At 45.0% G+C, this 21,648-nt stretch overlaps 1 protein-coding gene across 1 annotated transcript in view; it reads right to left on the bottom strand.

The window, feature by feature from the left end:
- vav2 (vav 2 guanine nucleotide exchange factor) overlaps nt 1-21,648 on the bottom strand; it is a 182,154-nt gene that overhangs the window by 149,335 nt on the left and 11,171 nt on the right. The window contains exon 2 of the mRNA XM_043675434.1: nt 2,286-2,402. Within this exon, the coding sequence (XP_043531369.1) occupies nt 2,286-2,402 (117 nt within the window). The remainder of the gene's footprint in view (nt 1-2,285; nt 2,403-21,648) is intronic.

A 21,648-nucleotide genomic window follows, 5' to 3' on the forward strand; every position in this document is an offset into this window, starting at 1 on the left:
AGACACACACCGAGACAGACACACACAGAGACAGACACACACAGAGACAAACTGCGGTTCAGTGGGGCTGGATATAACCGGTGCACAATGCAGGCTTGGTGAATTTGCGGTGATAATTCAATGTCTGACAGTGGTCATAACACATGGTAGACAACAGAACTTAGACTTGCACTTTGTAGGTCAGGAGGAAAAATGAAGCAAAATTAACACCTTCAACAGCACAAACATCCAGATGTCACTCACAGACCTACATCATACTTCCAGCCATTTCGCCCATCTGCTCAGTGCTGGGGTTTCTACAAGGCTCCTCCTCCAAACCCCTCGTCATCTCATGTATGCCTCAGTTCCTCACTCCTGTGTTTATCCAGCTTCCCCTTAAATACACTGACACAATTTCCCTTGAGCACTCTGCACAGGAATGAGTTCCACATTCTCACTAATCTCTGGGAGAAGAGCGCTTGATTGGATTTATTAGGGATTACTTTAGATTATATTTGACACTGTACATTATTCTGCGAAATCTTGCCTTTCACCTGCCATGCCCCTTTCAATCTCACGCACACCACTATGCTGCTCCAGTGCTTCATGATCACACACACATTGCACATCACCCCTGGCTGCAGAGAATTTGCTGATTTTCAGAAAAATGTCACCTCTAAAACATTATCTACTTAGAAACAGGTCAGTGTCTGTTCATCCACACAGCGATTAGCCTGACAGTGTGTCACACCATATTTTACAGCTGCCCATACTTAGTTTCAGTCACAAAGCTGAATAAAATATTGCAAGGACCTGTCCCATTCTATTAGAGAGAAACAGAGCCATTCAAACTCCACAGTTAGCAGCTCAAACTCCAGTGCACAGAGATCTTCTTTCAAACTGTACTCAACTGGGACACACTGAAGAGGGTCTCAAAACATATCAATCTGGCCCCAAATTCCCAACTCGCATCCCACTCATTGCCCTACTCCTTCCACCCCCACTCATTCTCCCTCTGCCAGCCCTGCACACATAACCCCAAAACAATCCTCCCACACCCACTGTACCCACCAGTGTACCCAGCACCACCCTCCTCCAGCCAGGAGTCACATGAACCAACTGTGTGTTTGGGGGAAGAGCCCCATGGGCAGGTTTCTGTCTATGCCTATCCTGTTGAATGCTGCTGTGTGAGTAACAGCCAGCACAGCAACAGCAGAAAGGGCTTTACAATGGCATGGTACTTTAGGTAGCGGCTGGGAACTTATCTGCACTGGTTGGGGGGTGGGGGGGGCTCTGGGATGAATGGGGGTGCGAGGACTCACAAAAGCAGTGACATTATTTCCACCCACTACTATTAATGCAGGAAGCAGGTTGTGAAAAAACAGTGGCATATAGTCGTTAGTCAGCCCGAGACACACACTGCGTGGGGAGAGGAGGATCTCAATGCCCCCACCCAACCACTGCTCCCCCTGGACCCCTGCCCCGATACCCACTACCACCCCTACGCTGACCCCACCCGTTCCCACACCCACTGCACCCCACCAAGTGCAGACCCTCCTAGTCCAGGGTCTACAGTGCACCCCCTCCCATCCCGCTGCCATTTCCCGGCAGCCCCTGGGAAAAGGGAGCAGTTTCACTCTTTGCTGAGCTGATCAAGCTGTCAGATCACACAACATTCTAACTTCTTCACAAAAGGGCCAGACAAGATGAGATTAAACATAAAACGGAGATTTCAAACAACAGTCAGGAATCCTGCCAACATTCAACTTCGAAGAACACAAACAATCCTGACTCATGTCCCAATTTACAAAGAACAGGCTGCGAGACACTGAGCCCCTCAGAGATAACAGCCCCCCCACCCCGTCCCGAGTCGAGGGAGAGTAAGACACCCTCTGGCCTCCTCAGAGGGAGGCACCAGTCTCCACCCCTCCAGCCTCTCTATAGCTAACAGACCCTCCCCAGAGGGATACCATGACCATTAATCCCCCCTCCCCCACAGAAATCTACGGCACTACACCCCACAGGCTGATGACCCCTTCCCAGAGAGATCTACTGCTCTCCCCCTCCCCACCACCCCAGGCTGGTCAACCTTCCCCAGAGAGAGCTCCTTAGGCTCGGAGGATCCAGCCAGACTCAGTTGCTGTGGGGTGAGTTCAGGTCTCTCTCAGTTTCCTCTGTTTCTTGTTGAACAAATACACCTCCCGTGGAGGAGAACACAGCACCTACTGCGGTGACTCAGTCACCTGCTAGGCCGGACACAGCGTTCACTTAGACTGTTACACAACAACCAGTGCAGTGTTACTTACCTTTCCAAAGTCCCTCACATCAAACAAGTCAAACGGGTCAAAGAGTTCACTGTTCCTCATTCCAAATTTATCGTGACAAACTTTCAGGAATGTTCGGATGTTCTTCAGGCACAAGAACTACAAAGGGAGAGAAATAGTGCATTTAGAAAAAGAAGCTACAATGATTTACAGCAGCCATTCCCAGTGAAATGCTTATCCCTGTGTCAGCATCACAAATAGCAAACTGTAACTTCCAGTTTACAGCATCATTAAAACATTTCATCTTCAATATCACGTAGAGATGGTATATTTAGGAGGAGTGTGGTAAAAGAATGCATTTCAAGTTTTGTGGACGTACCTGGAGTGGTTTCTTTAAGAGTTCATTGGAAGTTCAGTGAACATTGGAGCTTTTTTGCAACAAGGCTTTGAGAAATACCCAGATTCCTGGGTGATAACTGTTTGCTTTTCTGTAGAACCTACTGTTTTGAATAGGAATTTTTTTTGGGGGGTGCTCAGGTGGAAAGAAATCTACCAAGAGTAAACAGAGTCGGAGTACGAACAACCTCTCCAACCCCTCTCCCCCATTTCTGGGGAGAGAACCCAACACATCAGTTCAGGATGAAGCTCATTTTTCTTTTGAAAGAGTGATTGATGAAACGTGCTAAGATTATATTTCCTGAGCACGCTACATCAGCAGAACTTCAGAGACAACCCTTCGTGACTTTGATTTTCAGCAATTTGTGCTCAGAATGAATGACAGTAAAATGACAGAAAGATACTGAAGGCCGTGTTGGTGAGGCCTCTTCTGGAACACCGTGTCCAGTTCTGCTCGCCCAGTTAGTTACAGGAAGGATATTATCAAGCTGAAGAGGGCTCAGAAGAGACTTACCAGGATGTTACCCAGTATGGAAGGTTTGAGTTATAAAGAAAGGCTGAATAGGCTGGGACACTTTTCACTGGAATGTAGGGGGTTGAGAGGCAACCTGATAGAAGTTTATAAAATAATGAGAGGTATAGATAGAGTTAATGGGAATTGTCTTTTCCCTAAGATGGGGGATTTCAAGACTACGGGGCACATTTTTAAGGTGAGAGGAGAGAGATTCAAAAAAGACCTCAGAAGCAAATGTCTTCTTAAACACAGAGGGTGATTCACGTGTAGAATTAACTTCCTGAGGAAGTGGTGGATGTGGGTGCAGTTACAATGTTCAAAAGATATTGGGATAAGTACATGAATAGGAAAGGTTTGGAGGGATATGGGCCAGGAGGAATCAGGTGGGACTAGTTTAGTTTGGGATTATGTTCAGCATGGACTGGTTGGACTGAAGGGTCTGTTTCTGTACTGTATAACTGTGACTCCGTAAGGAACCTACAAAGGGTTACAGATTGGTTGAATGGGCAAAGATCTGGAAATGGAGTACAATATGCAATGTATGAAATTGTCAATTTTGGCAGAAAGAATAAAAAAGCAGCACATTGTCTAAACAGTGAGAGGTCACAGAGCTGAGAGGCAGAGGGACCTGGGTGTCTAAGTGCATGAATCACTGAAGGTTAAGCCACAAGGACAGCAAGTAATCAGGAAAGCTAATAGAGTGTTGTGGTTTACTGCAAGGGAACACGAGTACAAGAGTAGGGAGGTTATGCTTCAGTTATACATGGCAGGGAGATGACATCTGGAGTACAGTATTTGGTCCAGTACTGGTCACTGCACGTACAGTAGGATGTTAATACAATGGAAGCAGCTCACAAACGATTTACCAGACTAATCCCTTGAATAAGCAGATTGCCTTCTGAGAAAAGGTTAGACAGGCTAGGCCGAGCTCCTTTGGGGTTTAGAAGAGTCTGAGGTGACTTAATTGAAACAATGAAGATCCTTCGGGGACTGACCAGGTGGATATTAAAAAGATGCTGTGTCGCCCTCCCCACTTTTCTCTTCAGGAAGATCTCATTGACCAATTGGTTTTCTTGGAAAAGAACAATCCTGCAGTGAAATCTCAAAGATTTATGCATGTTTTGGGGATAATCAGAGGGTGAGGCATTTATACTTCTTTGTTAACCTTCTGATGTGTTAACTAAATTGTCACCCAAGTTGATTGCAACTTTATTAAATATTTTTGAAAATAAACTAATAGTTGCACTCATTCAGAAACCTGGTCAATCAATCATTTTAAGTGACACCTGATATACATGGGGCATTTAATTGGTCACCTTGCTAAATGGACAAAGCGTTATTAATTTCTAAGACCATAAGGTTAGGAACAGATGGAGGCCATTCATGCCATCTAGTCAGCTCCAATTACATCACGGCTGATCTGATCATCCTCAACTCCACAACCCTTGACTCCCTTTCTGATTACAAGTATCTCAATCTTGCATATATTTTATGACCCAGCCATGACAGTCCTCTCTGGTTAAAAATTCCAAACGTGCACCGCCCTGAGAGAAAAAAAAGATTTGCCTTATCTCTGTCCCAAATGTACAACTCTTTATTCTGAGATTACCTTAAAAGATATTTGGATGAGTATTTCAAAACATCATGTTAAAAATGACCACACCAGGTTATAGTCCAACAGGTTTAGTTGGAAGCACTAGCTTTCAGAGCGCTGCTCCTTCATCAGCTGGTTAGGAGCAGCACTCCAAAAACTAGTGCTGCCAAATAAACCATAGAGTCATACAGATGTACAGTATGGAACAGACCCTTCGGTCCAACCCGTCCATGCCGACCTGATATCCCAACCCAATCTAGTCCCACCCGCCAGCACCTGGCCCATATCCCTCCAAACCCTTCCTATTCATATACCCATCCAGATGCCTCTTAAATGTTGCAATTGTACCAGTCTCCACCAGTTGGACTATAACCTGGTGATTTGTGATTTTAAACTTTGCCCACCCCAGTCCAACACCACCATTGCCAGCCAATTCAAATATCATAACATTCATGGATATAGGCCAAGTGCAGGAAATTGGGATTAGAGCACTTTCAGTGGCAGTTACGTCAATGCAGACTCAATGGGCTGAAGGGCCTTTTCTGTGAATTATGAACTGGAGATTCTGCTCTCTGGTCCTGGACACAAGGGAAAACAAGCTCTCCAATATTTTTCCTAACATCCCTTCAGAATCTTGTATCTCAGTTAGGTCATCTTTTGTTTTTCTAAATTCCATTCACATCTAACCTCGCCTCAAACCAGTTTCCACATATTAGAGTCGTCCTATGAACCCTCTCTGGATTTATCTCTGATGCCAGTTTGCCCTCCTTTCGGAAACATGACCAGTGACAGGGTCAGTGCGCGGGGGAGACCGCACCCCAGTGACAGGGTCAGTGCGCGGGGGAGACCGTACCCCAGTGACAGGGTCAGTGCGGGGGAGACCGTACCCCAGTGACAGGGTCAGTGCGCGGGGGAGACCGCACCCCAGTGAGTGTCAGTGGGTGTGGGAGCCGTACCCCAGTAAGAGTCAGTGTATGTGGGACTGTATCCCAGTTAAAGGATTAAAAATGTTGGATTTTTCTCTTTCCAACAAACAGGGCCTGATTTGAAACAAAAAAAAACTCAGTTTCATCTTGCGTGCACAATGTAAAGGCAGAACATTCTCAGTGAGCTGTCTACACAGATTGTAGACAACAGCTGCGTTTACAGCCCAGGTCTGCAACGGTTCAGGGTCATAATGGGGGCACAATGTTGTTACTGACACAGAGACAGAGACAATCAGAAAAACAGAGAGAATTTCACCCAATATATCTAATAATCAGTGACACAGTGAGAGCAGGGTAGTAAAGGGCTCCTGGGACAGAGTTTGTTCAAATCAAGGGTGGGAGTGTATTCATCCTCTCGTCTGTTCCACTCCGAATTTTGCAGTTTGTCAGGATGAAGTCGGTAGGACAGTGAGGATCAATTATCATTCCAGAAACCAAAATAACTACGGATACTAGAAATCAGGAAACAAAAAGCAGACACTGATGGAAAAGCCCAGTGGGTCTGGCAGCATCTGTGACCAGAAACCAGAGCTGACGTTTCGAGTCAAGTGACCCTTCTTCAGAACCCCTCAGCAGGCATTTGGATGAAAGATTCACATTTCAATTCCTTTATTTTAACCCCGAGGGTCAGCGCCGCACTGCGTGAGAGTCAGGGCTGAGGGGGACGCCTGTCTGAGTTGTTGTCTTCCCTATGGGACATTAAACTTGGTGCAAAGTTCTCAAAGTTGGCTCCAATAATCCCTGCCTGAGCTCTCTGAATGGAAGGTAAGTATTGGTGAGGGAGAGACCAGGATATCTTGATTAAGCGATAAACTGAAACTCCCGATCTGGCAGTTTAAGTGACAAGATGGAAAACTCTTCACTCTCTGATGTTCCCGAGTCAGAGCAGAGAGACTCCAGAATTTTTGGGGGTTTGATTTGTTGTTACATCTACGAGATACAGTGAAAAGCTTTGTGTGCCATGCAGGCCAATTGTACCACACAGAGTGCATCAGGAGAGCAGAACAGACTGCAGAATACAGTAATACAGCTGCAGAAAAGGTGCAGAGAGAGACAGATCAGAATTAACATTTAAGAGGTCTGTTTTAAAGTCTTATAACAGTGGGGAAGAAGATGTTCTCAAAACTGTTCATACCTGCATTTAAAAACTTTTCTATCTGATGATAGAAAAGGTTGGAAGAGAGTATAACTGGGGTGGGAGGAGTCCTTGACTATGTTGGTTGCCTTGTGAATTAAATACGTCCTGCATCAAAGCCAACAGGAATGACCTGGACAGAGGAGGAGGATGGGAAGATACTTTGTGGAGCAGGCAAGCTCATTCCCCAGACCATACCTGTCCAAGTTCTTGAAAACCAAAGTCAATACAGTGCACAATGCCGTGGCTGAGAATTGAGTTTCTCGTCATGATTATTCATTCAAAGCAGAGTCTTAAACTAACTGCAGGCGGCATTGTAAATGAACACCTACGGGCTGCAGGAACTGGGACAATCAGGCTATTGAAAACCTACAAAGTGACCAAGCATCGGGAGGTTGTCTCATTGGATGTCAGCTCGCCCTCCTTCACCCATCAACCAAAGCTAAAAATATAATCATTCCAATTCTGACAGGAGGACAGCACTGAGAATGGAGACTAACGCTTCCACACAACAAAAGCAGTCAATTCTTTTCTCTTCATCACTCTTATCCACCATAAAAGACACCTTCACTACATTTTCTTCAACAAACTCCAAAAACTTTAAGAACAAACGTAATTCTTCGAACAAAAAAAATGAAGGTAGGAAGGGAACCAGGCAATGCAGGGATCCCTTGTGGCCATTCCCCTCAATTACAAGTATACCATTTTGGATACTGTTTGGGGAGGTGGGGGGGGAAACTTACCTGGGGTAAACTGTGGGGCACAGGTCTCTGCCACAGAGTCTATCCCTGTTGCTCAGAACGGAAGGGGGGAGGGGGAGAGAAGCAGAACATTAGTCATTGGGGACTCCATAGTTAGGGGGACAGATAGGAAATTCTGTGGGAATGAGAGAAACTCACAGTTGGTATGTTGCCTTCCAGGTGCCAGGGTTCATGATGTCTCTGAGAGAGAGCGCGAGAGAGACACATGGTGACAGGGATGGTGCAGGAGGGAGGGTTTTGGATGCCTGGATAATTGGGGCTCATTCTGGGGCAGATGGGACCTGTAGAAGCAGGACGGTCTTCATCTGAACCAGAAGGGCACCAATATCCTGGGGAGGACATTTGCTAATGCTCTTCAGGGGGATGGGAACCTAAATTGTAGTTTGAGTGTACAGGATGATGAGAGCAGTGAAATCAGAAATAAGATTTCAAGATCACAAGAGGGCACTGGCAAGCAGGAAGTTGGTTTGAAGTGCATCTACTTCAACGCCAGGAGCATCCGGAATAAGGTAGGTGAACTTGCAGCATGGGTTGGTACCTGGGACTTCGATGTTGTGGCCATTACAGAGACATGGATAGAGCAGGGTCAGGAATGGTTGTTGCAGGTTCCAGGATTTAGATGTTTCAATAAGAACAGAGAATTTGGTAAAAGAGGAGGAGGTGTGGCATTGTTGGTCAAGGACAGTATCACAGTTGCAGAAAGGATGTTTGAGGACTTGTCTACTGAGGTAGTATGGGCTGAGATTGGAAACCGGAAAGGAGAGGTCACCCTGTTGGGAGTTTTCTATAGGCCTCCGAATAGTTCCAGAGATGTAAAGGAAAGGATAGAACAAATAAAAGTACAGCACTGAACAGGTCCTTTGGCTCATTCCTGAAGAAGGGCTTATGCCCGAAACGTCGATTCTCTTGTTCCCTGGATGCTGCCTGACCTGCTAGTCGCTTAAATGTCCCCAATGACTCTGCTTCCACCACCACAGCTGGCAATGCATTCCATGCATTCACAACTCTTTGCGTAAAGAACCTACCTCTGATGTCTCCTTTATACCTTCCTCCTAATATCTACAAACTATGACCCCTCGTACCAGTCAATCCTGCCCTGGGGAAAAGTCTCTGGCTATTGACTCTAAGTATTCCTCTCATTATTTTGTACACCTCGATTAGATCTCCTCTCTTCCTCCTTCTCTCCAGAGAAAAAAGTCAGAACTTATTCAGCCTTTCATCATAAGGCAAGCCCTCCAGTCCAGGCAGCATCCTGGTAAACCTTCTTTGCACCCTCTCCAAAGCCTCTGTATCTTTCCTGTAGTAGGGCGACCAGAACTGGACACAATATTCCAAGTGTGGTCTCATCAGGGACTTGTAGAGCTGCAGCAAAACCTCGCAGCTCTTAAATTCGATCCCCCTGTTAATAAAAGCCAAAACGCTATAGTGCTTTCTTAAAAGCCCTATCCACTTGCATGGCAACTTTGAGGGATCTATGTATTTGGACACCCAGATCCCTCTGTTCCTCCACACTACCTAGAACCCTGTCTTTAATCCTATATTCAGCATTCGAGTTTGACCTTCGAAAATGCATCACTTTGCATTTATCCAGGTTGAACTCCATCTGCCATTTCTCAGCCCAGCTCTGCATCCTGTCTCTGTCATGCTGCAGCCTGCAGTAGCCCTCCTATACTATCGATGACACCTCCAACCTTTGTGTCATCTGCAAATTTATTAACTCACCCCTCACCCTCCTCGTCCAATCATTTATAAAAATTACAAAGAGCAGAGGCCCAAGAACAGAGCCCTGCGGGATCCCACTCAACACTGACTTCCAGGCAGAATACTTTCCATCTACAACCACTCTCTGCCTTCTGTCAGCCAGCCAATTCTGAATCCAGATAGACAAATCTCCCTGTATCCCATACTTCCTGACGTTATGAATGAGTCGACCATGGGGAATCTTATCAAATGCCTTGCTGAAATCCATATACACCACATCCACCGCTCGACCTGTCTTGCCACCTTCTCAAAGAACTCAATAAGATTTGTGAGGCATGACCTGCCCCTCACAAAGCCGTGCTGACTGCCTTTAATCACACTATGCTTTGCCAAATCGTCACAGATCCTATCCCTCAGAATTCTTTCCACAACTTTGCTGACGACATACGTGAGACTGACTGGTCTGTAATTGCCTGGGATTTCCCTATTACCTAATCAAAGATGATTCTCAATAGGAGCAAGAGCAACAGGGTAGTTATGGAGGACTTTAACTTTTCAAATATTGACTGGGAATACTATAGTCAACTATTTTGGATGGGTCAGTTTTTGTCCTGGAGAGTTTCCTGACACAGTATGTAGACAGGCCAACAAGGGGCAAGGCCATGTTGGGTGTGGTACTGGGTAATGAACCCAGCCAGGTGTTAGATTTGGAGGTAGGTGAGCACTTTGATGATAGGGACCACAATTTGGTTATGGTTACTTTAGTGATGGAAAGGGATAGGTATATACCACAGGGCAAGAGTTATAGCTGGGGGGAAAGCAATTATGATGCGATTGGGCAAGATTTAGGATGCATAGGATGGAGAAGGAAACTGTAAGTGATGGACACAGCTGAAACATGGAGCTTATTCAAAGACCAGCTACTGCGGGTCCTTGATAAGTATGTACCTATCAGGCAGGGAGGAAGTTGTCGAGCGCTGGAGCAGTGGTTTACTGAAGAAGTTGAATCTCTTGTCAAGAGGAAGAAGGCAGCTTATGTTAGGATGAGATGTGGAGGCTCAGTTAGGGCACTTGACAGTTCCAAGTTAGCCAGGAAAGACCTAAACAGAGAACAAAGAAGAGCCAGGAGGGAACATGAGAAGTTGTTGGTGGATAGAATCAAGGAAAACAATAATGCTTTCTGTAGCTATATCAGGAATAAAAGAATGATGAGAGTAAGTTTAGGTTGTGGTTCTGTTCGCCGAGCTGGAATTTTTTGTTGCAAACGTTTCGGCAACATCTTCAGTGCTTGGGAGCCTCCTGTGAAGCGCTTCTGTGGTGTTTCCTCCGGCATTTATAGTGGCCTGTCCCTGCCGCTTCCGGTTGTCAGTTTCAGCTGTCCGCTGTCGTGGCCGGTATATTGGGTCCAGGTCGATGTGTTTGTTGATGGAGTTTGTGGATGAGTGCCATGCTTCTGGGAATTCCCTGGCTGTTCTTTGTTTGGCTTGCCCTATAATGGTAGTGTTGTCCCAGTCGAATTCATGTTGCTTGTCGTCCGCGTGTGTGGCTACTAAGGATAGCTGGTCGTGGCGTTTCGTGGCTAGTTGATGTTCATGGATGCGGATCGTTAGCTGTCTTCCTGTTTGTCCTATATAGTGTTTTGTGCAGTCCTTGCATGGGATCTTGTACACTACATTAGTTTTGCTCATGTAGAGTCAATAGATTATGAACTTTTTAAAGACCTGCTTGTTGTTGTTTCAGTAATGCTAGAGCTCACCAAACATTTGAGCAAGATCAAACAAGGAAACCTCTGGGAATTCTCTGCCATTACAACGGTGTTGACCCAAGTGAGAGGTTCATAGATCTGCAACTTGTCAGTGACCTTCACTTCTGGGAATTTTGAATGGAATGGAATATGGGTGAATATGACACATGATTTTCAAAATGTGGGATGTGAAATATTGTACATCGCAAAGGGAGAGGTGGAAAGATCAAAATAGCTATGGTGTCAAAATTTATATGGGAACTAATGTAAGTGCTTGAAATTACACAGAAGGTCTTTTTTGTTCTACTAACTATTTAAAATGAAATTTACTTCTCTTCAAAATATCTTTGACCAGTTCCTGAATGTTTTAATTATGCTGATTTTAACTGGTTTGTTACAGTAAACATTTTAAAAAGTTAAATCTTGTTCATTGGCTCAAGGATTCCAAATGATTAAACTCCATAAAAGAGTCTAGAATCCAAGAGCAGGGATGTGCTGCTGAGGCTGTACAAGGCTCTGGGCAGACCACGTTTGGAATATCAGGAAGAATGTGTTCACTTTAAAGAGGGTCCAGAGGACATTTATAATCATGATCCCAGGATTGAAGGGCTTGAACAAGTTTAGAAGGGGTTGGGGGTGGGAATCTCATTGAAACTGACAGAATACTGACAGACCTGGGTAGAGGTAGAGATAATGTTTCCACTAGTTGGAGAGATTAGAAGCAGAGGGCACAGCCTCAAAGTGAAGGGATGACCCTTCAAAACTGAAATAAGGAATTTCTTCAGCAAGAGGGTGGTGAATGCGAGGAACTCATTGCGACAGAGGGATGTGGAGGCCAAGTCAGTGAGTGTGTTTAAGACTTAGACAGATAGGTTCTTGATTGATATGGGGATCAAAGGTTAAGGGAAGAAGGCAGGAGAATGGAGTTGAGAAACCCATCACCAAGGTCGAATTGTGGAGCGGACTGGAAGGGCCACTCATGTTCAACATTATGATCACATCAGTGTGTAAGCTGTGTGGTTCTGAGAAGTGACACCTTTCAGCCTCTCAGTTCTTGCACAGTGTACACATTACTAATGGCAGGGGGTATATCACAAGGGTGTGAATGCCAGTGTCTGGTAACTCAAGAATTAGGAATGAAAGGAGAGATCAGTCCAGTCTCCCAGCTCACAGTCACTCCACACGGAGCTACCAGAAGTTACCTGCCCAGGTGATCAGGGAGAATTTCCCCAAGCTTCAATATCCTCTCCAAACACAATCAACATGATCCCACTCGTTTCAGCAGCCTCTACCCTTCACCCCTACCAGTCCCTCACTCCTAACCCTCTTCCACCTCCCATCCACTCAAGGTCTCTCCCCACACTGGCCCAGCCTGTTCCCACTCTCCAGCGGTTACCTCAACCTTCGACCTCTTCTCAATTGGCCCCTCCCTCAGCCAGCAGCTCCACCACACCCTCTACCCCAAGCCCACTCCACCACTCAGCAGGGTCACTAGAAAATGTCCAAAAGGTGGAGTCCACATAGAGACCATGGTATGGGGATGAAGGAATATGCACCGAATGGGTCAGAGAATGGGACAGGAGCGGAGGAGAGCTGGGAATTACCTCCTCTCGCTGTTCTCTATTGAAGTGAACGACCCATCACTTGCTATAAACTAATGAGGATTGAGACAAAGTGAACAAGCAGAAAGTTAACCCCTTTTCACTTCCTCCCTCTCAGTGCCCTGAGCTCAAAGTGCTCCAAATGGGGCATTGAAAAGAGTTATTGGAAATCACCAGAGCACCTTGCCAAAAATGGAATTAAATGCTGGCAGACACACACCAAAACCACTGGCAAACAGCTTCACAAGCTTTCAGTATGACATGGGCCAGCAGCAGTGGGCAGTGCCACACACCCACAAACATAAGAACATGAAGTTACATTCCTCACCCTTCAACAGATTCGATATCAAGCATTCATGCCTCAATAAAATCTCCCTGTCCATTACAGTTCGGAAGTCCACTGTTAACCCTGCGAGAGCTGCAGCCACTGATTCCTAAAAAGTTGATCAATATGATCAACAGGCCTGCCCTGACCCCCTTCAGGAGTGTGGAGACATAGGAGGCTGAGCGGCTGAGCTGATCATGCAGATTAACCATGGGCCCAGGAGACAGTATCTCAAAGACAAAGACAGCTGGCACACAGTGTGTGCAATGATAGGCTAATTCACAGCTGTGCTGCAACAAAGTGCACCCCAGGACAGACTGAAGCCCAGATCGATTGTTTACAGCTGGTGGATTAGGGCCGTGTCCCCAGTAAGCCTAACAAAAAAAAACACCCAAACCAACAGGGCAGCTGGAGTGAGAGACAACAGTATTGGGGAATTGGCACTGCCCCTGCTATTTGGAATCAACATTAGATTCCTCACCCCCGACTGAACTGGGTAATACATCAAAAGGAAATGATGAATGAGTCCCATTACAGCTGCAGTGTACTGTTAGTGTGCTTCAGGATGCATTCCAAATATCAGGGACTAAAAAGCTGACAGCTTACAAATGGAAAAAAAAGCCAACAACAGCCCACCTCAAACCATCACATGCTGTTAACTGAAACTTCAGCATATCCCAGCCCAGAGCACAGATTCCGTTAGCCAAGCCTGTGTAGGTTAACTCAACTGCAGATAGCCCCTCAAATACAGGTACAGTAGAAAAGATCCTATTAGGAGGATTAAGATATTGACTTTGAACAAATGTCAAGATGCTAAACTCTAAAACTTCATTATAGTTTTAGCTGCCTTACTCAGGTAACCCACAGCTGAAAACGTGTTGCTGGAAAAGCGCAGCAGGTCAGGCAGCATCCAAGGAACAGGAGAATCGACATTTCGGGCATGAGCCCTTCTTCAGGAATGATTTTCCTGCTCCTTGGATGCTGCCTGACCTGCTGCGCTTTTCCAGCAACACATTTTCAGCTCTGATCTCCAGCATCTGCAATCCTCACTTTCTCCTCAGGTAACCCACAGCCAAGTGATGGCAATGATTTTCTGAAATACCATCATTGTTACCAAAAAACAACTCAACACTGAGTAAACTCAGAACTGCAGCAAGGTGGACAGCCATTAATTCTGCTTGATTAACAACAGGGCAGCACTGCCTCAACACTCACCCTCAGACAGTGTGGCACTGACAATAAACAGCCAGTCTAAAGAACCCAGGCACCATCCAAATACATACTAAAAATACACACTATTTTGTAATGTTCAGCCTAGAGTTCCATTACTAGTGGCATACTGCAAGGGTCTGTTTTGCATCCACTGCTGTTTGTCATTTTTATAAAATGACCTGAATGAGGGTGTAGAAGGATGGGTTAGTAAATTTGCAGATGACACTAAGGTTGGTGGAGTTGTGGATAGTGACAAAGGATTTTGCAGGTTACAGAGGGACATAGATAAGCTGCACGCCTGGACTGAAATGTGGCAAATGGAGTTTAATGCAGAAAAGTGTGAGGTGATTCACTTTGGAAGGAGTAACAATGCAGAAAAGTGTGAGGTGATTCACTTTGGAAGGAGTAACAGGAATGCAGAGTACTGGGCTACTGGTAAGATTATTGGCAGTGTAGATGCGCAGAGAGATCTTGATGTCCATGTACATAGATCCCTGAAAGTTGCCACCCAGTTTGATAGGGTTGTTAAGAAGGCATACGGTATGTTAGCTTTTATTAATAGAGGGATTGAGTTGAGTTTCAGAACCATGAGGTTATGCTGCAGCTGTACAAAACTCTGGTGCGGCCGCACTTGGAGTATTGTGTACAGTTCTGGTCACTGCATTATAAGAAGGATGTGGAAACTTTGCAAAGGGTTCAAAGGAGATTTACTAGGATGTTGCCTGGTATGGAGGGGAGGTCTTATGAGGAAAGGCTGAGGGACTTGAGGCTGTTTGCACGAGAGAGAAGTTGCGAGGTGACTTAAATTGAAACACAAGATCATCAGAGGATTAGATTGGGTGGACAGTGAGAGCCTTTTTCCTCGGATAGTGATGGCTAGCACGAGGGGACATAGCTTTAAATTGAAGGGTGATAGATATTAGACAGATGTCAGTGATAGTTTCTTTACTGAGTTGTGGAACACCCTGCCTGCAACAGTAGTAGACTCGTCAACTTTAAGGGCATTTAAATGGTCATTGGATAAACATTTGGATGAAAATGGAATAGTGTCGGATAGATGGGCTTCAGATTGTTGCACCAACCTGTGAAACCATCAAGGACCAAAGTGCCTGTACTGCGCTGGAACGTTCTATAATTCTAGAATATGTCAATGACTCAAAACGGAGTTATTTAACTGCTATGAACTCAGGCCCCAAGTGTTGGAGGTCAGTTATCTTAGCTCCAGGATACCTTCACAGGGGTTCCTCAGGATAGTGTCCTATTTTCAGCTGCTTCAATGACCTTCCCTCCATCGTAAGGTCAAAGTCAGAAGTCACATGCAACAGGTTACAGTGCAATGGGTTTATTTGAAATCACAAGCTTTCAAAGCGCTGCTGCCTCATCAGGTGAAGTGGAGAGAAGTGCACAGGCAGAGAATGTCCGGATGGAGAGATCATTGCAAGATAATTCCAGTAATTAAGGTGCCCAGTGTTAAAGTTCACTTAAGAATGTAATTTTTTTTTAAATTCTGCAATTTACATATGAAAGCGCTGAAACCAACACGGTCATTCTAAAAGATGAGAGACATCACAAACAATCCAAGTCTTTTCCAATGTATAATTTCAGTTAGATCACACTGTAAACGTTTGCTATAAATTCTGTGTCCTACAATCTCATACTTCACAACCACCTGATGAAGGAGCAGCGCTCTGAAGTTCCTCTTCTTAAATGCTGCTAAAATCCTGGTCAACTGTCCAGTCATAGTCACAGAGATGTATAGCACGAAACCAGACCCTTCAGTCTAACCCGTCCATGCCAACCAGCTATCCCAACACCATCTAGTCCCACCTGCCAGCACCTGGCCCATTTCCATCCAAACCTTCCTGTTCATGTACCCACCCAGATCATCGGAGAGCGGTTCATGTACCCACCCAGATCATCGGAGAGCGGTTCATGTACCCACCCAGATCATCGGAGAGAGGTTCCATATTAACGACAATTTGTTTTCTTTGAAGGATTAAAATGATTAAAATGAAAGAGTTGCTTTCCAATTTCCACATCAGAACCAACAGTCCCCAAATGTTGATTCTGGCATGGATTGAGTTTCCAAATTCCCATCGTTAGTGTTGTTCTGCAGCCTCTGCTTTAGCACACAGAACCTTACAGTGCAGTACAGGCCCTTCAGCCCTCGATGCTGCGCCGACCTGTGGCACCAATCTGAAGCCCATCTGTCCTACACTATTTCATTTCCATCCATATGTTTATCCAATGACCATTTAAATGCCTTTAAAAAGTGGGTATGTCTACTACTGTTGCAGGCAGTGTGAACCATGTCGATACTACTCTGAGTAAAGAAACTACCTCACACATCTGTCTTATATCTATCACCTCTCAAATAAAAGCCAAGTCTCCTCGTGCTAGCCATCATCATCCAAGGAGAAAGCACTCCCTGTCCACCCTATCTAACCCTCTGATTATCTTTTATGTCTCAATTAAGACACCTCTCATCCACCTTCTCTCTAAGGAAAACAGCCTCAAGTCCCTCAGCCTTTCCTCATAAGACTTTCTCTTCATACCAAGCAACATCAGAGTAAATCGCCTCTGAACTTTTTCCAAAGCTTCCACATCCTTCCTATAATGTATGCAATACTCCAAGTGCAACCGCACCAGAGTTTTGTACGCTGCAACATGACCTCATGGCTCCGATCCCTCTACCAATAAAAGCTAACACACTGCATACCTTCTTAACAGCCCTATCATCCTGGGTGGCAACTTTCAGGGATCTATGTACATGGACACCGAGATCTCTCTGCTCATCTACAATACCAAGAATCTTACCATTAGCCCTGTACTCTGCATTCCTGTTACTCCGACCAAAGTGAATCACCTTGCACTTTTCCACATTAAACTCCATTTGCCACTTCTCAGCCCAGCTCTACAGCTAATCTATGTCCCCCTGTCATCTGCAACATCCTTCTGCACTATCCACAACTCCACTATCCAACCTTCGTGTCATCCACACATTTATTAACCTACCCTTCTACGCCCTCATCTCAGTCATTTGTAAAAATAACAAACAGTGGCCCCAAAATAGATCCTTGCAGTACACTACTAGTAACTGAACTCCAGGATGAATCTATCCCATCAACCACCACCCTCTGTCTTCTTTCAGCTAGCCAATTACTGATCCAAACTACTAAATCATCCTCAATCCCATGCCTCCATGTTGTACAATAGCCTATTGTGGGGAACCTTATCAAATGCCTTATTGAAATCCATATACACCACATCAACTGCTTTACCCTCATCCACCTGTTTGGTCACCATCTCAAATAACTCAATAAGGTGAGTTAGGTACAACCTACCCTTCACAAAACTGTGTTGACTATCCTTAATCAGCCTATTCCTTTCTCGGTGATTATGAATCTCTGTCTTATAACCTTCTCCAACACTTTACCCATAACAGAAGTAAGGGTTACTGATCAGTAATTACCGGGGTTACCTCTACTCTCCTTCTTGAGCAACAAATCATGATTTGTTAACCTCCAGTCTTCTGGCACTATTCCTGTAGACAATGATGACAGAAAGATCAAAGCTGCACAACTAGGAACACTATACCGATCAGCAGTCTGTGTGCCAGACAGGGATCAAATAATCTCAATGATTCCAATTTTGTCTCTCTCTCTCATCCATTTAAGCAATGGCTCATCTCAGACCCCTCCTCCTCTACATGCTCAACATTTGAAAAAAAAACAAGAATTTTCAGAACATCAAGAGGCAAGGGACAGGGGGATGGAGAGAGATGTGGTAACAGAAGGGAAGTGGATATGTGCTAAAGAGAAAAGCAAGGCGGGAAGCTCAGAAGTAAAAGAAAAATAACCTAATTGAATATACAAGACCAAAAGTAAACGCTTCATTTAACAATGCATCAAAACTAAATTAAAAAACAATGACAGGTTCAAGTGTCTTTCAGAAGCTCTGTTTCTCTCTCTCTCTCTGTCCATTACCCACGTCCCCCCATACACCTATCTCTTGCTCATAACTATCCGTGCCTGACATGCCCTGATTTTGCAAAGGTAGCACTGAGAGCACAGCTAATCCTCAATGATTTAGTCTAACCTGTTCTGTGCACACTAACCTGGAACCGAGAAATCCCTTTCAAAATCGCCAGCAGAGAGCCGATGGGGGTCAGACCATGGCTGTCTCAGCTGGGACTGAGTGAACAGCTACAGAGAACAGCCTGATAATGATGCGTGAGGCATACAGAACACAAGGAGGAGGAAGACGGCTAAATTCTGACTCACTCTTTCACCCAAGCTGACATTCTCAGTCATGGTCGTGAAGGAGTGCAGCACTGTCGGAGGGTCAGTGCCATACTATTGAAGCATCATTATTTTGGTCGGGACTTCAAATGAGGCCCCCTCTGCCTGATCCCAGAAGCAATGCCTCAGGCTAGTGCATGGATTTTACTGTCTTGGAGAGTTTACATGAGTCATCACTGCTCATTCCAGCCTAATTGAAGTGGTGGGTTCCCATTTACCAGCTTCTTTCACAGCCTAAGGACATCTTAAAGCATTTCACCAGTGGCAGGCTTCACTCTGCAATTTCAGCCCAATGTACATACATCACACAAATCTCGACAACCACCAATGAGAAGATAGATCATTTTTTGTGAAAGAACAACAGAAATATGCTGGAGAAACTCAGCAGGTCAGGCAGCATTGGTGGAGAGAGAAACAGTTAACCTTTCAGGGTTCTTTCCCCACCAATGCTGCCCGCCCGCCGAGTATCTGGAGCCATTTTGTATTTATTTCAGAATTCTAGCAACTGCAGACTGTGCCATTTGACAGGTTACTCTGTAATCTTTTTAGATGTGTTTTTGCTAGATTCGAGGGAAACTCCCCTGTTCCTCAACAAATTACTTCACCTGATCACTCCCTACCAAAATAGTGATGCTCCAACAGTACAGCGCTGACTCTTCTTCACAACCATCACTGAAAATGTTAGCTGGGATTATTGGGAAAACAAACAGTTGAATTTAAATGGGGTTAGCATTAATTCTTTCCAAAGACACAGCAATGTATAGATCTTGACGATGCCGAGCTTCCTCTGGTCACGTTTCTTTGATTCAGGGACCAGTCATGTTAGAGGTTATTTCCCTGGATTGATCACTGTGAGCAGTCTTGCTTGAAGCTTCTCCTACACCAGATGCTTCACTATGACTGAGGCGGCGGCTGCAGAGAGGTCAGTGAATCTCATTTGAAATGCATTTGTTTTATTTTGCATGTTGGACCCGGAGGCAGATGCTGGCTCGGTGTCAGAGTGTTCAGAATCTGTCATCATCCAACTGGAGCCCTCGACCAAAACAGAATCCTCACAACCACTGCCTGAGCAGATCACCACATCTTGGAGAATTATCATCAGTGCTTTCATCCAATAACTAGTAACATACAGACATATCAAAAAAGAGCAGGAGCACGCCATTCAGCCCTTCGAGACTGCTCCATGTTCAATTCGATCACAGAGGGTCAGATTGTAACCTCAAAACTGCATTCCTACACCAATAACCTTTCAACCCCTACCTCTTCACCTTGCTGTTAATATCCCTCCTCACCTCAGAATCTCAAATGGACTATTTACAGGGTCTGACTTATTGCCAATTCCCTCCAAAGTCAGGGCCTTGCGAGATGCCAAATACCCTCCTGTGCTGGGTTGTGGTTGAGGGCAGGGGTAAACTCTGATGACTCAGACAAATGTTAAGGACTGAACCGAAGACAGACAGAGACAACTATCACCTTCACTGGGTTGAGATGTGCCCCAGCTTCATGTTAGCTCACTCCAAGGTTCAATCAAAGCACCCAAGTTCCCTTGGTCACTCCAACCCACACTTGGCTGATCATTTGCTCAGTGAGAGAAACAGTGTAATCGGTCTCAGTACCCAACATTCAGCTGACTTCCCCATCACCAACAGTGCTGTGAGAACCTAAACAATGGCAGAACTCCAACACTTGCAACACACAGTCACTTGGGGGATACAGTGCCCATGAAACTGTTCAGACAAATGAAAGCTCATGGCACGCAGGGGAATGTGATGAGTGACAGGAGACCAAGGGAGAATGGTTAATGGATGTTTTTGTGAATGGAAAGGTGTTTCCAATGCTATTCCACAGGGCTGAGTGCCAGTACCTTGTTGTTTGTGATAAATAGTAATGGTTTTGAGTGCAACATGGAAGCATAGTTGGGAAAGTCACAGGTGACACAAACATTAAGTGGGTCGTTAAGAGTAAAGTGGATGGGTTTCAACTACAGAATGATATTGTTGGTTTGGTTGAGTGGGTGGAAAGTGACAAATGGAATTCAATCCCAAAAAGTCTGAGTTTATGCATTTAAGAGCACAAATAGATTGAGGGAATACTGTATACAATTAACAGAAAGGTATTGGGAGAGGGAAGAGAAAGTAAGAGACCTTGGAGTGCACATCCACAGGTCCTGACAGCTGACAGAACAGGTAGATAATGTGGTAAAGGTGTAGGAGATGTTTTCCTTATTTCAGCAAGGTCTCAATTACAAGAGAAGGGATAAGATGCTGGAACAGAAGTTGGGTACAGGAACTGGGACATCATATTACAGCTGTACAAGGCATTGGTCAGACTACATTTTATAGAGATTGGAAAGTTTGAGTTATAAGGAGAGGCGAGGACATTTTCCCTCAAGCACGGGAGGCTGAGGGATGATCTTACCGAGGTTTATAAAATCATAAGGAGCACAGATAAGGTAAAAAGCCAAGGTCTTTTCCCCAAGACAGGGGAGTCCAAAGCTCGATGGCATAGGTTTAAGGTGAGAGGGGAAAGATTTAAAAGGGACCCAAGAGGCAACTTTTTCACAGAGTGCGGTCTGTATGTGAAATGGATGGCCAGAGGAATTGGTAGATGCAGGGACATTTATAACATTTAAAAGACATTTGGACAGGTATGCAAATAGGAAGGTTCAGGGGGATATGGCCAACCGCAGGCAAATAGAACCAGTTCAGTTTAGAAAACCTGACTGTCACAGATGGGCTGGGCTGGGCTGAAGGGCCTGTTTCTGTGGTGCATGACCATATATGACACTGGTTAGGCCAGTGAATGATGACAGAAACAAGGGGAATATTGGAATGCAATATCCCGGGTCCAAACAGGATTTCGGAAGAAGGGAACATACTTTTAATAACAGAATATTTTGCCTCCTTAACCCCTGTTCTTCAGTGCACACAAAACTGTTGCAACATTTATCAAGCAGTGTCTAACAAATCCTGCATTCCATTCCAACACCTCATTAACCAAGCTTCTGCATATTTCATCATATTTTAAGAATAAATTATGCAGCCGTTTTAATTTCCAGCTCCCCAGGCCTCTCGTTAAAAGATTACAAACTAACCTCACGTACCCCAGGGGCTTAGTCAGCACGTGGGTCAGTGA

Source organism: Chiloscyllium plagiosum, chromosome 3, assembly GCF_004010195.1.
Source record: "Chiloscyllium plagiosum isolate BGI_BamShark_2017 chromosome 3, ASM401019v2, whole genome shotgun sequence".
In the NCBI taxonomy this organism is placed as follows: domain Eukaryota; kingdom Metazoa; phylum Chordata; class Chondrichthyes; order Orectolobiformes; family Hemiscylliidae; genus Chiloscyllium; species Chiloscyllium plagiosum.